General features: G+C 69.2%; 1 protein-coding gene across 4 annotated transcripts; it reads right to left on the bottom strand.

The window, feature by feature from the left end:
• Nucleotides 1–299: 299 nt before the first annotated feature.
• On the bottom strand, nt 300–13,112 carry CBS (cystathionine beta-synthase). 4 transcript variants are annotated; one of them, XM_051829933.2, is made up of 17 exons: nt 12,996–13,112; nt 10,568–10,785; nt 7,648–7,754; nt 6,534–6,668; nt 6,224–6,303; nt 6,003–6,137; nt 5,710–5,779; nt 4,985–5,076; nt 4,341–4,466; nt 4,103–4,187; nt 3,505–3,610; nt 2,752–2,829; nt 2,216–2,350; nt 1,862–1,970; nt 1,371–1,455; nt 1,093–1,134; nt 300–548 (listed from the first exon to the last, which is right to left on the bottom strand). In XM_051829933.2, the coding sequence occupies exons 2-17, from the start codon at nt 10,774–10,776 to the stop codon at nt 445–447; spliced, it is 1,698 nt and encodes a 565-aa protein (XP_051685893.2). In that variant the 5' UTR covers nt 10,777–10,785; nt 12,996–13,112; the 3' UTR covers nt 300–444.
• Nucleotides 13,113–17,951: the final 4,839 nt, after the last annotated feature.

Here is a 17,951-nt window from a genome sequence, read left to right as displayed (position 1 = left end):
CCGGGAGCTCCTCAGAGAGCCCTGGGTCCTAGGTGCCGCCGTCGCACGTGGCAGGACCCACACCCACGCCTGGCAGGGCCACCTGATGGGGGGGACGTCCCTGGGGACTGGACCCACGTGGTGAGCACACAGCAGCCGAGCGCCACCAAACTGGTCACTCAGAGGTCACGCACGCCCCAGACGGCGGCTCCGACCCACCCAGCCCCAAGGGGCGCAGCTGTCCCCAGAGATGGGACCCAGGCGACCCAGGCTCCCCGAGCGTCCCCGACACCCCGGACGGCCGGATCCGGTCTGAACAGTTCCTCGGTGAGACGTTTTAATAGGAAGCCCGTTCACCAGGATGCCATAAATAGAGCCGTGGGCATGGCCAAGGGTTAACCGGGGGAACCGCAAGACGGGGCCTCGCTCCGCGTGCTGGGGGCCCCCATGCCCAACTCCCACGCGTCACTGCTGGTCCTGCCCCCGGCTGGCCACGAAGTGGAGCAGGTCCATGGCGGTGACCACGCCGAACACCGTCTGCCGTTTGCTGGGCTGCTCGTCGCCGCCGTCTGTGGGGGGGGAACATCGGGCAGCGAGTCAGGAGGTGGCCAGAGCCAGCTGGCGGCCGAGGTCCCCCCCACACCGAGCCCCTGGGGCAGTAGGAGCAGCACCCACAGCCGGGCGGCCCAGAACAGTGGCCAGCAACCTGCGGGCCATACCCGCCCTGGCCCGCTCGGTAGCCAGCTGGTGGACACCACACCGGGCCTTGGATTCTGCTTCCCTGCCGAGCCGGCCCTGGACCATCCCATAGCCCAGGCAGAGGCGCCCGGGGTCGGGGAGACGCTGCCCTCTGGAAACCTGGGGAACAGCCCAGAGACAGGGCCCCAGCACCGGGGGCCGGCCCACAGCCGGGTCACGCCTGCCCAGGACGGGCCAGGAGGTGCGTCCAGGCCTGGGGTCACAGGACGGACTCTCAGGGAAAGTCCACACACCCTCTCCTCTTCCTCACCACGTGCAAACACAAGTACGTGTGAGGCCACGAGGAGGGACCGTCCTACCCATGCTGGAGTCAGACCCCGGCACCCTGGGGAGCGCTGGGCGGGGCGTACGTACCTGCGGGCCCCCCCACCTCTCCTGCCCAGGCCTGGTCCCGTGCTGCAGAGCCAAGGACGGGAGAGGGGTTAGATGGGAGCCCTCGGCCAGGCCAGGCGGGTAGGTGGGGTTGGGACTGGGCCGCAGGGCCCCTCGACTACGCCGTGGGCACTCAGGAGCGCAGCCAGCTCTCCCGGCCGGGAGGCAGCCTCGGGAGCCCCTCTGAGGGGACCAGGGACACAGTCCGCTTCTCCTGGGGCCGCCCTCAGGACCCCCGAGATCACCCCTGCGCCACTTACACTGGATCTGCTCGTGCACCACCAGGGCGAAGTGGTCGGTCTCCAGGATGTGGGAGAGTGCGCCCAGGGTGTCCGTCAGGCGGATCTGTGGGAGGAGCAGCCTGAGCGCCGGCGGCCAGGACGGCGAGGCCGCAGACGGGGACAGGACCCGGGGCCCGTGAGCCTCTCCTAACCCCGGCCACCGTGACGGCCCCGCAGGGCCGAGGATCCGGGTGCCGGCAGCCGCACGGGGTCTGCAGGGGGAGGGAGGGACTTCGTGTCCGGGTGCCAGGCAGGGCAGGAAGCAGCTTTCAGAACCGGTGCATGGCGGCGTGGGGGGCACAGGAGTGGCAAACGCACGGACTCCGGGAAGTGCAGGTGGCAGAGGTGGGGAGAGCCCCATCCCTTCCAGATCTGGGCGGGGCCCGGCAGCGCCTCCGGGGCCCGGCAGAGTCCCGGGCCGGGCACCTCACTCCCCCCGGGAGGCCCTGCACCTGCCGCCAGCGCCACACCTGCTTGAACTGCTTGTAGAGAACCTTGCAGACCTGGTCGGACGGCTGCACCTTCCCGGCGAGCAGGGACGACAGCATGTTCCCCAGGGTCACCATGCCCAGGATCTCTCTGTGGGAGGCACAGGACAGTGCTGGGGGAAGGGCGGCGGGCTCAGCGCCCTGCTGTCCGAGCCCCGACCTCTGAGCCCGACCTCAGGGTGCCCGTCACCCGTCTCCCGGGTGGGACAGGGAGCTGCCACTCAGGGACCAGCCTGGGGTGTGCCCTGGACGTCTTAGGCAGAGCGACCAAGGCCAGCTGTCTGTGGGGCCCCACAGCTGCCCCGTCCAGCGACAGTGGGGGGACCCAGGACTGACCCCGTTTCATCCACCACGGGCGCCTGGTCAAAGCCTTTCTCCCGGAGGATGTCGATGGTGTCGCTGCAGGTGACACCAGGCAGGACGGTCAGCGGGACTGACAGGCTCAGCTCCTGCACCCGCAGGTGCCACCACCTGGGGAGCCAGGGCAGGTGAGACCACTGCCACCAAGGACAGCGGGCAGGTCCCAGGGTCCCCGCGCCAGCGCCCTAACCACACGGGGCAGGTCCGTGTCCCCGCGCCAGCGCCCTAACCACAGTGGGCAGGTCCGTGTCCCCGCGCCAGCGCCCTAACCACAGTGGGCAGGTCCGTGTCCCCACGCCAGCGCCCTAACCACAGTGGGCAGATCCCAGGGTCCCCGCGCCAGCACCCTAACCACACGGGGCAGGTCCGTGTCCCTGCGCCAGCGCCCTAACCCCACGGGGCAGGTCCGTGTCCCCGCGCCAGCGCCCTAACCCCACGGAGCAGGTCCGTGTCCCCGCGCCAGCGCCCTAACCCCACGGGGCAGGTCCGTGTCCCCGCGCCAGCGCCCTTACCACGGCCTCTTCACCGAGAGCTCCTCCTCTTCCAGGAAGCCCTTCTGCAGCATCCACCTGTCACTCAGGAACTTGGACCTGCAGGGGCGGGCACCGAGACCTCACAGGGCGTCCGTGGTGGCCTCTGACCACGCGGAGGGAAGAGGCCCCAGACAGCTGGCCAGGGGCTCCAGGGAGAGGCCTGAGGGTCACAGATGAACAAGGGTCCCCCACCCCCTGGTTCTCAAGCCCTCTCTGCAGGCCTGGGTGGTCTCTGTCCTGAAAGGTAGGGCAAGGTCCAGCAAAGCGGGGAGCAGGCGTGGCCACACAATAGCCTGGGCACGTGAGCGCTGGGCTCACACCGTGCACCTGCGTGCTGGGCTCACACCGTGCACCTGCGTGCTGGGCTCCGGGGCAGGCTCGGGGCCCCCGCGCCAGCAGGACCAAGGCCATTGTCCCGGGAGCCTGGACTTGAGCACACTGGGCCCTAGGGGATGCCGGCCTGGCTGCCCGGCCCGCACGCCTCCAGCCCAGGCGAGCACCTGAGCGAGCGGGTGGGGTGAGTGAACAGGAGGCGTCACCAGGACTCAGCTTGGGTGTTGCCCGGGCCCCGGAAACCTCAGCAGAGTGCGGGGGACGGGGCCCCCAGGGGCAGGGGCTGCAGCAGGGAGTCGTGCCATCACCATGGAAACACCCAAGCCCCACAGTGGGGCAAGGCGGGTGACAAGACACGGGGGCCCCCAAGCCAGGAGGGCCCCTGGCTGAAGCTCTTACATGTAGTTCCGCACGGAGTCGGGCAGGATGACCACGCAGCGCTGACCCTCCTGCAGCTCCTGGGCGGCTTTCACGGCCACGGCCACTGCGCTGCCGGCACTGCCACCTGCCGAGGCACGTCAGTCAGACCCCTCCCCGTGAGTGCACGCGTGTGCCCGGGGAGAACGGCCCAGCATGTACGTGTGCACACGCATGCACACGTGGAGGGCCCAGCACACTCGGGGAGGGTCCCGGGGCGTCCCCTTGGAGTTCCCGCCTGCTCAGAGGCGTGGCCAACCCTCACGGCAGAAACACAGCCTGGAACCACGTGGGCTTCTGCTCAGCCAGGGCTGGGCCCGTACCCGGGCCGGGGCCTGCGTCTCAGCTGCCCACAGCCGCCCCACATGACAGGTGACGCCGGGCCCCACTCCCTAACCCAGAGACGGAGGCTCCCAGAGCTGCCGCCCGGCCCGGCCCGGCCCGGCCCTTGGAGCCTCGCGTCCTCCTGGCCCACCCTGGAACAGGACGGTGCTGGCAGGGCAGCTCAAAACCCCGCCCCCGGCAGGTGACCCTGCCGGCTGCCCTGAGGCCCGCGGCCCCGCCCTGCCCCCACACCCACCGCACAGCAGCCCCTCCTGCGCGATCAGCATGCGGGCGAAGGCGAAGGCCTCCTTGTCGGTGCTCTTGAACCACCTGTCCACCACCTGCGGCAGACCGTCCCGGCGGTCAGCGTGGCACAGAGGCCGCCATCCCAGCAGCCACCGGCTCTGCGCCAGCTGCCCCGGCGGCCCCTCCCTCCCCAGGGGGGCCCGGTGCCCTGTCCCGATAGCCGGGGTCCCGGCTGGGGCCCCACACACCGTCCGGTCGAGCACGGTGGGGATGAAGTCGTAGCCGATGCCCTCCACCTCGTAGGCCGTCACCTCCGTCTGGTTCAGCTCCTCCGGCTCCGCCAGGATGGAGCCCTCGGGGTCCACGCCGATGATCTGCAGAGGGGGCAGCCTCAGGCCCCGCCCTCGGCCTGCGGGGCCCCGCCCACAGCACACAGGTGCACAACCCCAGAACCTGACTGAAGCCAGCAGCCGGGGAGGAGCGGGCGGAGGCCTTGCCCCTGGAGCGCCCCCTGCAGGGCCCCCAGCCGGCGCTCGGGGAGGCGGGCGGCACGGGCACTGGCCTCTTCCTGGGGGCAGTGTCAGGGCCACAGGGAGGAAGTGGGCACTTCCGGGAGCCCCTCCCAGCTCTCTCAGACCCGGTGGGACCCTGCCCCAGGCTGGGAGCCTCTGGGCTGATCGTGGGGGGCCGTCACAGGGCACAGCCTCCCAGCCCAGGAAGCCCCTCTAGGCCACGCTGTGGGCGACCCCGGCCCTGGCGCGCGGCCACCGAGATGCTGTGTTGCTTTGCCTTGCTGAGCAGTGTCCGTGTAACGCAGGCGCACGTCACAGTGAGACGGCGCGGGCGTGGCTGTGCCGGGAGCGAGGCCTCCTGGGTCCCGCCTGCCGCTCACCTGGCATCCCGGGCACTTCTCCTTCAGCTTCCTGGCGATGCCCGTGATGGTGCCGCCCGTGCCCGCCGAGGCCACCAGCATGTCCAGCTTCCCTGGGGAGGGGGGACCAGCCTCAAGCCACATCCGGCCACATCCGGCCACACCTGGCTCAGCCCAACCAGGGCAGGCGACAAAGGCGGGCTTCCCGCCACCCCTCCCGGCAGAATGCACAGAGGCCGGGCGCCCACGGGGAGGGCGCGGGCAGAGGCAGGGTCTCCACGGCTGGGTCCCCGGCTGGGGATTCGTGGATGAGGAGGGCAGAGGAGCTCAATCCCTCGGGCTGTGGCTCAGAGCTGCCGGGCCGGGACTGTGGGGGGCCAGCGCCAGGGCGAGCCACGCCGACATGGGACCGCAGCCGCCCGGCACGACTCTCACAGTGAGGCCAGCCGGGCAAAGCCTGGGCACAGGACGGGGCTGAGCCAGAGCCAAGGCAGGAAGCCAGGCGCCCCACCCCCACTGTGGCTGCGGTGCCCGGGAGGGGAGTGGTCCCGAGCCTCGGGCCGTGTGCAGAGCCAGCCAGGCACCACCGCCCCCACTGACCCCGGTGCCCAGGCAGAGCTCAGCCGAGCTACCGGACACGCTCGGGGCTGGAGCAGAGATGGCCGTGCCCGGTGCTTGGTGTCACAGGCAGGGGCCACACCAGGGCCACACGCCATGGAGCCGCGGTGGCAGGCGGACGCACGCACCATCACACTGCTGTAGGATCTCCTCGGCCGTGGTGTCGTAGTGAGCCAGTGGGTTGCTGGCGTTGCGGTACTGCGTGGCGAGAGCAGAGCCGTGAGCTGGGCGGACGCCGCGGCCGGGCCAGGGGGCAACTCCGGGGACGCCCCAGCCCCACAGCGCCCGGGTCAGCCCAGTGCCCGTGGGGCAGGGCGGCGCTTGTGCCCAGGTGGAGCCAGCCAGGCCGCCCTGGGGGACACGCGGACACGGAATGCACGGCTCGGCCCACCGACCACCGGGCGGGCTCCCCGCCCCTCACCTGGTCTAGGATGTGTGAATTGGGAATTTCCTGCTTGAGCCGCCACGCCACGCCGACGTGGGACTCGGGGGAGTCGAACCGCGCGTTGGTGGGCGTCCTCACAATCTCGGCCCCCAGGGCCCGCAGGACGTCCACCTGCGGTGCGGAGACCACGGCTTCACCGCTGCCCGCCGCCTGCCCTCCCGGGGCCCCTGCCCGAGCCCGCCCTCCCCAGGCCGCACCTTCTCCAGACTCATCTTCTCTGGCATCACGATGATGCATCGGTAGCCCTTGACGGCAGCGGCCAGGGCCAGCCCGATCCCTGGGTGGACAGAGCAGTGAGCGCCGCCCCGCCCCGCCCGCCCACAGCCCGGGCCCCAGCGAGAAGGCGCCGCGGGTTCCATCGCCCCCCCCCCCCCCGCCCCCTCGCCCTCCCCTGCAGGGTGAGCGGGGCGTGCAGGGGAGGCCCCCCGGCTGGCCGGAGCCGGGTGCCCCGGGCGGGGTGCCCCAGGCCCGTTGGGGCCAGCGTCCCCACCGCGGCCCAGCTCTCACCTGTGTTCCCGGACGTGGGCTCAATGATGGTGTCCCCGGGCCGCAGGGTCCCGGCACGCTCGGCGTCCTCGATCATGCGCAGGCTGATGCGGTCTTTGACGCTGCCGCCCGCGTTGAAGAACTCACACTTGGCCACTGCACCAGGGACGACCATGAGGGCCTGAAAGCCACCTCCTCCTCGCTCCCACTCCCACCTGGGCACCCCCCAGCAGCTCCTGCCCCCACCCCCAAGGCCACTGAGCGTGAGAGGACACCTGGGAGCCCCGCGCGGGCACGGCTGGGAAACGCGGGGCCGGGGTCCCCTGGGGTCAGACCCCTGAGGCAGGGTCTCCTCCCCCTGTCCCCGCAGCCACGGGCCGCGCCTGCTTTCTCAAAGGAGGGGGTTCTGGGCTGCAGCCACCAGGAGCGGCCTGTGAAAGCCACACAGAGCCAGGTGGAGGTGTCCCCTGCTGGGAGTGACTGATGCAGAAGACACCACTCTGGCCAGCCCAGCGGGAGGCCTTTGTGCCTCCCCGGGCCTTGGGCTGTCGCTCTGTAAAATGGGCACATCCGAGGCCCCGCTTGCTCAGGCGCTAGGGGGTGGTCTCTGTCCCCTCAGGCAGGTGCGGAGCAGGCCCCGGTGGTGGCGCCTGGGGATCTTGGGGAAGGCGGCTGCTCTGGCCCGGCCCGGGCTCCCCAGCAGGGCCAGGGGAGGACACGGCGCCCCTTCCCCAGAGAAGGGCGACCTGGCCGGTGACCGCCTCGGAGCAGAGATGCCACGCTGAGCTGCTCCCTCCCGGCCGCCCAGGGCCTGTGCGGGGAGGGGAGGCAGGCGGTGGTCACGAGCCCCCTCACCTCGTGTAGCTCAGAGGAGACCCCCGGCCTCCGTGTCCACCAGGACCGGGCCGGCCCACACCTGCCAGGAGTCCACCAGCGCTGGGGGCTGGGAGTGGCCGGACCCAGCCGGGCGAGACCCCCCCAAAACCTTCTGACCTGCCCGGCTCCCGCTCAGACCCGCCCGCTGAGCTTGCCTGTCCCGGCCGCTGGCTCTGCCACACAGCACCTGCTACGCCTGACTGACCGGCCACTGCCCCGTCCCGGGGTCCAGCCCCTGGGGTCCCCGCCGGGCACTCACAGAGCTCACACTTCAGGCCAAAGTTCTTCCCGATCTTGTTGATCCGCACCATGGGGGTGTCCCCGATTTTCTGGAGAATATCGGGCAAGATTTTTGGAGATTTTGCCCTAAGTAGAGAGAGGGAGGCCAGGATTAGTAGGGACACAAATCCGGAGCCGGCGGCAAGGCGGGACTCGGGGGCGGTTACACACCTGTGACACGTGTGCTCATGCCAGAAACGCACACGCACCACACACGCACCTCGAAGCCTACAAAGCCCAAACCGTGCCCTGGTCTAGTTCAGGTGTTGTAGCCACTCCAGCCACCAGGCCAGGTCCCGGGGTTGGACGTGAACTTGGGTCCCGCGCCGACGGCGGCAGGGCAGGTACAGAGAATTGCTCGGTGTCTCAGGTCACTCCCCAGTCGAGAGGTTAAACCCCGCAGGCGGGCTGCGGCCGGAGGGTTTGGGCCCCGTGGCCTGGTCCGAGTCTCGGCTCCCCACCTTGATCCAGCGCCCTGGCAAGGTGCACCCTGGGAGGCAGTGATGACGGCCGGAGCGCTTGGCCCCTGCCGCCGTGTGGGAGACCCGGATGGAGCTCCTGGCTTCCACCTTGAGCCTCGCGCAGCCCAGCTGTCGCAGGCGCAGGGGAGTGACCACCAGGCGGGACATCCGTCCCTCCTCCTGCCCCACCCCCTCTTTTCTTTCTAAAGACGTATTTGGAAGGAAGAGTTACAGAGCGAGGGACACACGGGGAGCGCTTCCATCCACTGGTTCACTGCCCAGATGCTTGCAACAGCTGAGGCTGGGCCAAAGCCAGGAGCCTCTTCCGGGTCTCCCGCTCCGGCACAGGACCCAAGCACCTGGGCCGTCTTCCGCTTTTCCCAGGCCACAGCAGAGAGCTGGATGGGAAGTGGAGCAGCCGGGACTCAACCGGCGCCCACATGGGAGGCGGGCACTGCAGGTGGCGGCTTTACCTGCTACGCCACAGCGCTGCGCTTGGGCCCCTGCACCCACGTAGAGACCCCGATGAAGCTCCTGGCTTCGGGAGTGAACCAGCAGAGGGAAGACTTCTGTCTCTCTGTGCCGTTCAAATGAAAATAAATATTTTTTAAAAAACCCAAAAAACTAAGTTCTGACTCCGGCAGGGCCCCCAGGCCTCTGGCCAGCAGCCTGTGGCAGTCACCCCAAGGGACTCCCAGGTCCCTGGACCTCAGAGGCCAGGCCAGGTACAGGTCACAGTGGGGCCGGGCCAGGTGCAGGACCCAGTGGGGCCGGGCCAGGTACAGGTCACAGTGGGGCCGGGGCCAGGTACAGGACCCAGTGGGGCCGGGGCCAGGTACAGGACCCAGTGGGGCCGGGCCAGGTACAGGACATAGTGGGGCCGGGCCAGGTGCAGGACCCAGTGGGGCCAGGGCCAGGTACAGGACCCAGTGGGGCCAGGCTGGGGCCGGGGCCGGGCACCCCCCCAGCAGCTCCTCCACAGGCAAGATGGGCCGTGTGCTCTGCCAGAGGGCCGGGGCCCGACCTGCCACCCTCCTGGGGACGCTCCAGCCACCTCGGCCTCAGGACCCATGGGTGCTGCCCGCCCTCAGCGCCCACTGGGCCTGGCCTCACCTCTCCCACCCCAGCGAGCGCCCCCGGGGGGCTGGGGAGGCGGGGCAGGAATGCACATTCCAGGGTGGGAGGGAGAGGCCGCCTCAGGCCCAGGCAGGACTTGTTCCTGCCCGCTCCTCTCCTAGGCATGACCTCATGCCCGCTGGCCCTGGGTCAGGAACCAGGCAGAGAGCGCCTGACCCCCGCCTGGGAGCCGCCCAGCTGCCCCAGGGCTGAGCCCCGCAGGAGAACCGAGTGTACAGGGGCCAGGAGTCTGCTTGGCTCAGCCTCCGGGCACCTTAGCCCAACGCCCCCGCCCCCACCCCAGCAGGGCCGGCCCCTCCTCCCCAGGACTCTCTGGCCCAAGCCCTGCGGGCCCCAGGCCCCCTCCTGCAGGGAGCCCTGGTGACCAACGTCCCCTCCGGTGGGCTGGGCTCTGCGGTGCGGTCCTCCCGCCATGTCTCCTGAGTAGGGTGAGGCCAGCCAGGCAGGACCAGGTGCAGCCCGCCCCCACCCCTGCGGCCTCTCCCGGCTCCGGTCCAGCTGGCCAGCTGCCCACTCGGCCTCTCGGGCGCCCAGGGCTGGGATCCACTCACGCCTGGAGCTTCCGGGTTCACAGATTTCCAGCCCTTTTATTGGCCCCCTTGGGAGCGCCACACAATGAGCCCTGACTCAGTACCCGTCCCATCGGCACAAGCACCGGCCTCACGGCACGCAGGGTCCCCCGGCCCCAGGCTTGACAACCCAGCCAACGAGGGCCACTTTTTAAAAAGACTCACAACTCCAAAAAGCCTGTCCTTGATGGGCTTCGAGACGACCCCAACGAAATGAATCGAAGGCCAGTGATCCCCAGGGGAGCGAGCCCCGGCCGGTGTCTTTCCCATCAATGGCTGCCCTGCGCCCAGAGGGCACGAGGTAGCGGTGAGCCTGCTGCCACCTGTACCGCTTCCCACGGTCGGTGCTTGGCACGAGGCAGCGTGAACACCCGTCCACCCCAGAGCGGTGGTTAACTGGTCCAGCCGTGTCTGGCCACAGAGAGGCAGCGAGGGACCCAGCCAGAGCAGGAAGGCACAGCCGAAGCCGTGGGCTCACCTCCGGTCACTCCCAGACCGCGACGTGGGCACTCACGCTGCTTTGTTCAGCAAATATTTATATGGCGCGCCCAGTCTTGCTGGCAGCTGACGTGGGTACCGGCCTCGGCGTGAACAGGCCTCCAGCTGGCGAGCCTCAGCTCACCAGCACCCGGACCACTGTGAGGGGCCCACGCCCCAGCCAGCCACCGCCCCCCCCCCCCCGCCCCGGCCCAGCCCCGGCCCACCCACCACGTGGCCAAGAGCAGGGACTCACAGGGCTGCGTGCTGGTGTGGGGAGTCGGCGACAGGCCGGCCCAGCTCCCAGGTACACCTGCTTGGGACATCCGGCCGGATCCACACGCGCTCCGGGGCATCCTTGTTCCCGGGGGGTCTCTGGTCCAGGCTCCTGTCCGAGCCCTGGGCCCCCGAGAGGTGGGGGCAGCCAGCGGGCCCCTCTCCTGCCTGGGCTGTCTCGGAAGGCATTGCTGGGATCTGACAGAGGGAGGAGGGACGCCGGTTCAGGCTTGGAAAGTGCTGGATCCTGGCGGAGGCGGCGCCTGGCCCCCCAGAGGCGGGCACCCCTCAAGCCCGCCCACTAAGAGCAGGCATGCGGACGCGGGCTGCAGCTGCTGCACCGACCACGGTTTGGCTGATTCTCAAGAAGTTAAACATAGAACTCACACGAGGCCCAGCAATCCGCCTCGCGGGCACCGTTCCAGAAAGCCGCCGGTGGGCATCTGCACACCCGTGCGTAGGCCACTAGGCCACCCCGGCCCCCACCCGCAGGGATGGACAAGCCCAGTGCGCCCGTCCACAGGGAAGCTCTACGTAACCACGGAAAGGAATGGACTTGTGGCCGGGCGCTGCCGTGGGTGAGCACCGAGGACCGCATGCTAAGCCAGCCACTCCCTAGACATGCACACACCGCGGGGCTCCACGTCACGTGTCCTGCCCCAGCGGCCCCGGGGGCGGGGGCGCCCCTGCACAGAGCTCTGGGGTTTGACAAGGAAGTCTCCATCGCTGGGAAGGCATTTAACGCCTTTGACCTTCATGCTCACAGATGGCTAGGGTGGCCAGCCCCGTGCTACCCTCATCGGACTCACAGGTCACAAAGCCGCCGTGCACCTAAGCCAGATGGACCACAACGCCGTGCACCTAAGCCAGATGGACCAAAAGGAAGAGAGGAGGGAGGGGAGAGGGGTGCGCGGCCAGGTGCGCCCTGTCCGGCGGCACCTGGGGCACAGGAGACACCCCCTCCTCTCCAGAGGCCAGGGCTGGTCGCAGCCGCTGCCCAGCCTCCCGTGGACACTAAACAGGCGCCCAGGCCACGGCTAAGACAGCAGCTGTCGCCCCCTGCGTGAGGACGGGCAGAGGGAGGGAGCCAGAGCTCAGCACGTGGCCGTGTGATTGGCTCATCCCCAGCCCTGGCCCTGGGACCCTCCTGCCCATCCACAGCTGCTCTGTTCAAACGGGTGCCTGGGGCGGCGGCTGGCGGGGGGGCGGCCGCTGGGGTCCCAGCCCCTCCACTTCCGGCCCAGCTCCCTGCTGTGGCCTGGGAGGTAGTGCAAGATGACCCAAGCGCTGGGCCCCTGCACCCACGTGGGAGACCCGGATGGAGCTCCTGGCTCCTGGCTTCTGCCTGGCCCAGCCCTGGCCATCTGGGGCGGGGAGTGAACCAGCAAACAAGCTGTCTCCCTCTGCTTCTCAAATAAATATGCAAATACATATATTTAATGGGCGCCGGAGCCGCCAGGCCCCTTAGGGGATGGGGCAGGGGGCCGGCTCCAGTGGTCTCTGAGCTGAGCGCAGCCCCACCCGGCCGCCTGCCCTCCACCCACCTGGGTTTTGCTGGGAAAAGTGTGCACCGGCTCCAGGTGCAATGTTCCCCGCCACCCCTTCCCCAACTCCAGGAGCAGGAGAGGCGGCCCCGCCCCTCCCTCCAGGCCGGCCCGCCGCTTCGCCACTCTGCAGGCCCGGCCGAACCTGCCCAGCCTCCCCCAAGGGGCCGGGCTTTGGACCTGTTCTACCGGGGTCGGTGAGGGGAGACGCACCTCCCTCCCGACACCCACCAAGGGCGACCCCGGCCCGTGCACACCTGGCCCTGGCGGTCTCTGCGATGCGGATCCGCTGAGTGCGTGACCTGCCCAGCACCCTGCCCACTCCCACTCCCACTCCGCACGCACGTGCGCCCTAAGGGGCGGGGTCGCCGGGCGCCGTCGTCGGCTCCGGAAGCGCTTGGGCCACCGGGACCCCCGGGGGCACCCCGGGCCTCTGGCCGCGCTATGACCGCGAGGGCGAGGCCCACGTGGGGCCAGGGAGCCCCCGGCACCTCGGCCGCGGCCCCGCAGGGATCCCGGGGGACACCGCGGTGGGGGGGCTGGAGCGCCGAGTCCCGGAGCCTCCCGCCGCCCTGCCCCACCGCCCCTGGGGCGCCCCTGCCCTCCACGCGGGACCAGCCCCACGCCCCAGCCCGCGGCCGGGCCACGTGGGCACTCAGCGGGCTGCGCCGCGGCTGGGCCCCGCGGGGCGGGGAGACCTAGCGGCTGGGACACCGGGGCCGAAAGGGGGCCGCTGCCCGGGGCGGGGGGCGCGGCCGGGGGAGCAGCTGCGACTCCGGGCTGCGGCGCGGGCGGGGCGAGTCCGCACCGCAGCCCGGACCGCGTCGTGGGAGGAGGCGGGGGCTTGGCGGGGAGCGGGCTCACCTGCTCGGCGGCGCGGGAGACGAGCCTGGGGTCGGCGGGCGGGCCTGCCCGGCGCGGGAGTGGGCGGGGCGGGGGCGGGGGCGGGCGGAGGCCGCGGCGCCAATCCCCGGGCGCGGAGCGCCGCCCGCCCCCGCCCCGCCCGCCGGCGCCCCTCCCCGCCGCGAGGCCGCCGACTCCCGCCTCCGGCCGCGAAGCCGCGCAGCCACGAACCCAGCCCGTGCCGCCGCGGGCTGCGCCGTCCAGAAGTGCCCCGCGCAGGCCCGCGTGCGGGAGCCGAGGCCACAGAGGCGGCGCTGCCCACCGCGCGGGCCGGACCGCGAGCGCCCGCAGCCGGGGACGGTCCAGGGGGGCGCCGGGCGCGGAGACAGCGGCCTGGGGGGCGGGGCGACCGCGGGGGGGGGGCGCCCGCACAGGCGGCGTGGGGCACAGCCCGAAGGGCCACGTCCTGCTGGGGCTCTGGCCGCACCCCGCAGGGAGGGAGGGGGTGCCCCCAGGGCCCCAGGCCAAGGCCGAGTCTGGATTTTTGCCAAAGTGAGGTGGGGGCCACGGAAGCTGCCCCCAGTTGTGTGTGGTTTGTTTGTTTGTTTGTTTCGAATTAATTTATTTATTTGAAAGGCAGAGAGAACGCTCCATCTGCTGGCTCGCTCCCCAGATGGTGGCAGTGGCTGAGACTGGGCCAGGGCCAGCCAGGGGCTTCCCCCGGGTCTCCCACGCGGGTGCAGGGGCCCAAGGACTTGGCCATCGTCCACTGCTCTCCCAGGCCACAGCAGAGAGCTGGATCGGAAGTGGAGCAGCCGGGACTGGAACCGGCACCGCAGGTGGAGGCTTAGCCTTCCCTACCACAGCATCGCCCCCTAACGTGTGTCTTAAGGAATGCAAATCTGTGGCGATTCCCCCTGCACCTGGTGAGCCTGGTGAGAGCGCCCCAGCCCCACCCCGAGCGCCCCCCAGGGCATCAGTTAAACATCCAGGTGCTCCCCCAACCTCAGGGCATTCAGGACAGGCAGGATGGACCCCGCGCTCAGCTGGGACCCCAGCCCAGCCCCAGCCCCTGCTGAGACCCCAGCCCCCAGCCCCAGCCCCCAGCCCCTGCTGAGACCCCAGCCCCAGCCCCTGCTGTGACCCCAGCCCAGCCCCCAGCCCCTGCTGTGACCTCAGCCCTGTGACCTCAGCCCCCATGACCTCGGCTCCCGTGACCTCAGCCCCGTGACCTCAGCCCCGTGACCTCGGCTCCCGTGACTTCAGTTCCTGTTGTGTGGACAGGCACACAGGTTAAAATGGATTAGCTTTGTGGGCTGGAAGACCACGCCTTCACCACGCCCCTGAGTGACCTCACGCCCCTACCTGGCCACAGCTGAGCGTCCACCGCCAATCAGGTTCATTAACCGCTCCCCTTGGAGGCCCTGTCCTCCTTTTTCCTTGCCCTGGCCTCTTGCCTGGAGGGGACTGAGCCTCCCCGGCCGTGGCCTTGCGCCACCCACCCCATGCTTCCTGGCCTAGGTGCTCCTCCACGGGGCTGGTTCCTGGTGCCCGGTGTGAACCCAGATTCCCCCTCTCTCCTGGCCTAGGTGCTCCTCCACGGGGCTGGTTGCTGGTGCCCGGTGTGAACCCAGATTCCCCCCTCTCCCCTGGCCTAGGTGCTCCTCCACGGGGCTGGTTCCTGGTGCCCGGTGTGAACCCAGATTCCCCCCTCTCTCCTGGCCTAGGTGCTCCTCCACGGGGCTGGTTCCTGGTGCCCGGTGTGAACCCAGATTCCCCCCTCTCTCCTGGCCTAGGTGCTCCTCCACGGGGCTGGTTCCTGGTGCCCGGTGTGAACCCAGATTCCCCCTCTCTCCTGGCCTAGGTGCTCCTCCACGGGGCTGGTTCCTGGTGCCCGGTGTGAACCCAGATTCCCCCTCTCTCCTGGCCTAGGTGCTCCTCCACGGGGCTGGTTGCTGGTGCCCGGTGTGAACCCAGATTCCCCCCTCTCTCCTGGCCTAGGTGCTCCTCCACGGGGCTGGTTCCTGGTGCCCGGTGTGAACCCAGATTCCCCCCTCTCTCCTGGCCTAGGTGCTCCTCCACGGGGCTGGTTCCTGGTGCCCGGTGTGAACCCAGATTCCCCCCTCTCTCCTGGCCTAGGTGCTCCTCCACGGGGCTGGTTCCTGGTGCCCGGTGTGAACCCAGATTCCCCCTCTCTCCTGGCCTAGGTGCTCCTCCACGGGGCTGGTTGCTGGTGCCCGGTGTGAACCCAGATTCCCCCTCTCTCCTGGCCTAGGTGCTCCTCCACGGGGCTGGTTGCTGGTGCCCGGTGTGAACCCAGATTCCCCCTCTCGTAGATAAAGCCCTCACTCTCACTCTCCCGTGCTTGTTTCTCAAATAAAAGCTTACAGTGTACCACGCTGCCTCGGCCACCTGTGCCAGTATTCAGAGTTCTTCTCTGAATGTTAGGAAGAACCCACACGGCTCATTAATGCTGGGGATTATTAAGAAGGATATGCTGATACCGTGTGGCACCCCAGATGGGACTTTGGGGGACTCTACGGGGCTCCATTTCGATGTATATTTTAGGGGCCAAATTCCGATATCACTGTGACCGCAGCTAGGTGGAGGTTAGGTAGGAGTCAGAAACTGAGCCTCTGCGTGTGAAGGGCCTGAGGACCAGCACCCACTGCGGAAGCCCCGAAGCCCCGTGTCCCCCACAGTCCTGCCCGGGCCCTGGTGACCTCCCGGGGGTCCCAGCCCTGCCCGGGCCTGCCTGCAACTCTGGGGACGAACTTGCTAATTTTCACCCCTTCTGCCAGGACTCCCACCCTTTGTCCTGGAGGAGAGGGGGAGGGGTAAACAGACGCCCTTAAAAACCCAGGGAGTCCCACAGGCCGGCGCTAGGCCCTCTGCTCTGCCCTGACTGCCGGCTTCGCTCCACTCAGTCACATGACCTCGCTCCCCCCAGTCCAAGCGACTGGGCGCTCTCTGTCCCTACCGTCCGTCCCCAGTAAAGCCTTATTGTTACCCCCCAGTAAAGCCTTATTGTTACCGGTGAATGGCAGGGCTTTTGTCTTCACAAGAAAGAATCCAGGCGTGAGACGGAGAGCAGGGGAAAGCAAACAGCAGGGTTTATCAGGGCAGGGACATCCGTAAGGACGGACGGGCACCTCTCCAGACAGAGCCTGAGAGAGAGCTTCTTCGGCGTCTGTCCCCTGGCGACCAGGCCCCGGGCGATGCTGGGCCACAGGAAAGCGGGTGTGTGTGTGTGTGTGTGCGCGCGCGGGCTGTGGCTGCCTCTGCACACTGCGTGTTTTCGTTTTTTATCTGAAAGGCAGAGACAGAGACGGACAAGCAGATGCTGCACCTGCTGGTTCACTGCCTCGGCGACCCGGAGCCTGCACGGGGAAGGCAGGGCCCCAGGGACCTCGCCGGCTGCCTCCCAGGGTGTGCCCGGGCAGGGACTGGAACCCGGGCACCCAGGTGGCCACCCCCCGCCGCTGCCAATGCTGACGGAACCCCCAGTCCAGGCTGCTGCCTGAAGTTACTATTGGACTCAGACTGCTGTCTCCTGGGCGGGCCTTTGTAACTATGTAAATATCCTGTTACCTCTCGGGCTTAGGTTCTGGCTTTAACGGTTTAACTTTTCTAACACTTCCAAACGCCCCCTCTGTCACCGCCCTGGGGCCAGGTGGGGTGAGGCTTGACTGGATCCAGACCGCCACAGTGGGCGTGAGGGGAGTGGAGGGAGCAGAGCGGGTGGAGAGGCCCTGTGCACCTGTGCCTCCTCCCTTCCCCCCACACCCAGAGGGAGGCACGGGCCGGAGAGGGGTGTGGCTGGCAGCAGGAGGTGGAGGCAGCTGGCCTGGAGGATGGGCTGGGGAGGGAGGCGGGAAGTGGTGGGGAGAGGGGTCTCAGGTGCGACCCTGCAGGCGGGCCGGTGTCCCCCGCCCGCTCCTGAGCTCCAAGGCAGCACAGGTGCACCTCCCTGGCAGGGCGGCGTGCTGGCCTCCCCCCGCCCCCCACCCCTGTCCCGTGCTCGCCCCCCGCCGCGTCCCCTAGGCTGCAGGGACCCGGCTGAGCCCTGAGGAGGGGCCAGCGCCCAGCATGGACCTGAGGGGAAGCAGGACCTGAGGGGAAGCAGCCCGGATGCCAGCCGGCAGTGCAAGTCCCACAGCTGGGGTCTCCAAGGTCCTCTTGGCTACTTGGGGCCCCTCTGCAGTTGCACGGGGACTCCCGGATCCAGGATCTCCCAGTGCTGGGCTGGGGAGGTGGCCCGGGGCGGGCGGCTCTGACCACGCACACGGCCATGTTCCCAACCACCGCGGCCTCTCGTTCTCGCCACGGTGTCGGGATCTTCGGTCCACACGCTTCCCCCGTTTATCCTTTTGGACTGGGGAGAGGGGCGAGGCCGCAGCCAGCCACACCAGCAGCCCAATGGGAGCTGGCTCTGCCGGGCGGCTCCGCTTCCGATCCAGCTCCCTGCCGGTGGCCTGGGAAAGCGCAGAGGACGGCCCAAGCGCCCGCGTGGGAGACCCGGATGGAGTTCCTGGCTCCTGTCTGCAGCTTGGCCCAGCCCCAGTGAACCAAGATGGAAGACCTCTCTCTCTGTAACTCTGCCTTTCAAATAAATAAACCAAGTCTTATTTGAAAGGGGGGGACACACCCATCTGCTAGTTCCCTCTCCAAATGCCCGCCCCGCTTACTAGAAGTCAGGTGACCCAGTGGCATCGGCTCCACCCCACCCACACCACCCAGCCGGGATTACCTCTGCAGGGCCACGTAAGAGCGGCTCTCCAGCACGGGCAGCCTGGCGGGCTTCCCCGACGCCCATGTTTGGGGTGACACGGGCCCCTTAGGCCTCCCGTTGGTGCTTCTGCCGGTCCCCCACCCCCACCCACGTCCCTGCTGCGGCTGCTGACCGGGCTACCACTCAGAACCTGTAGCCAACGGGCACGGGGTGCTGCCGGGGCTGGCAGCAGGTGCTCGGCCCCC

The sequence above is a fragment of the Oryctolagus cuniculus genome, chromosome 4 (assembly GCF_964237555.1).
Source record: "Oryctolagus cuniculus chromosome 4, mOryCun1.1, whole genome shotgun sequence".
Lineage (NCBI taxonomy): Eukaryota > Metazoa > Chordata > Mammalia > Lagomorpha > Leporidae > Oryctolagus > Oryctolagus cuniculus.
Note: the sequence above shows the minus strand (reverse complement) of the source record. Positions and strands in the feature narration are given on the sequence as shown.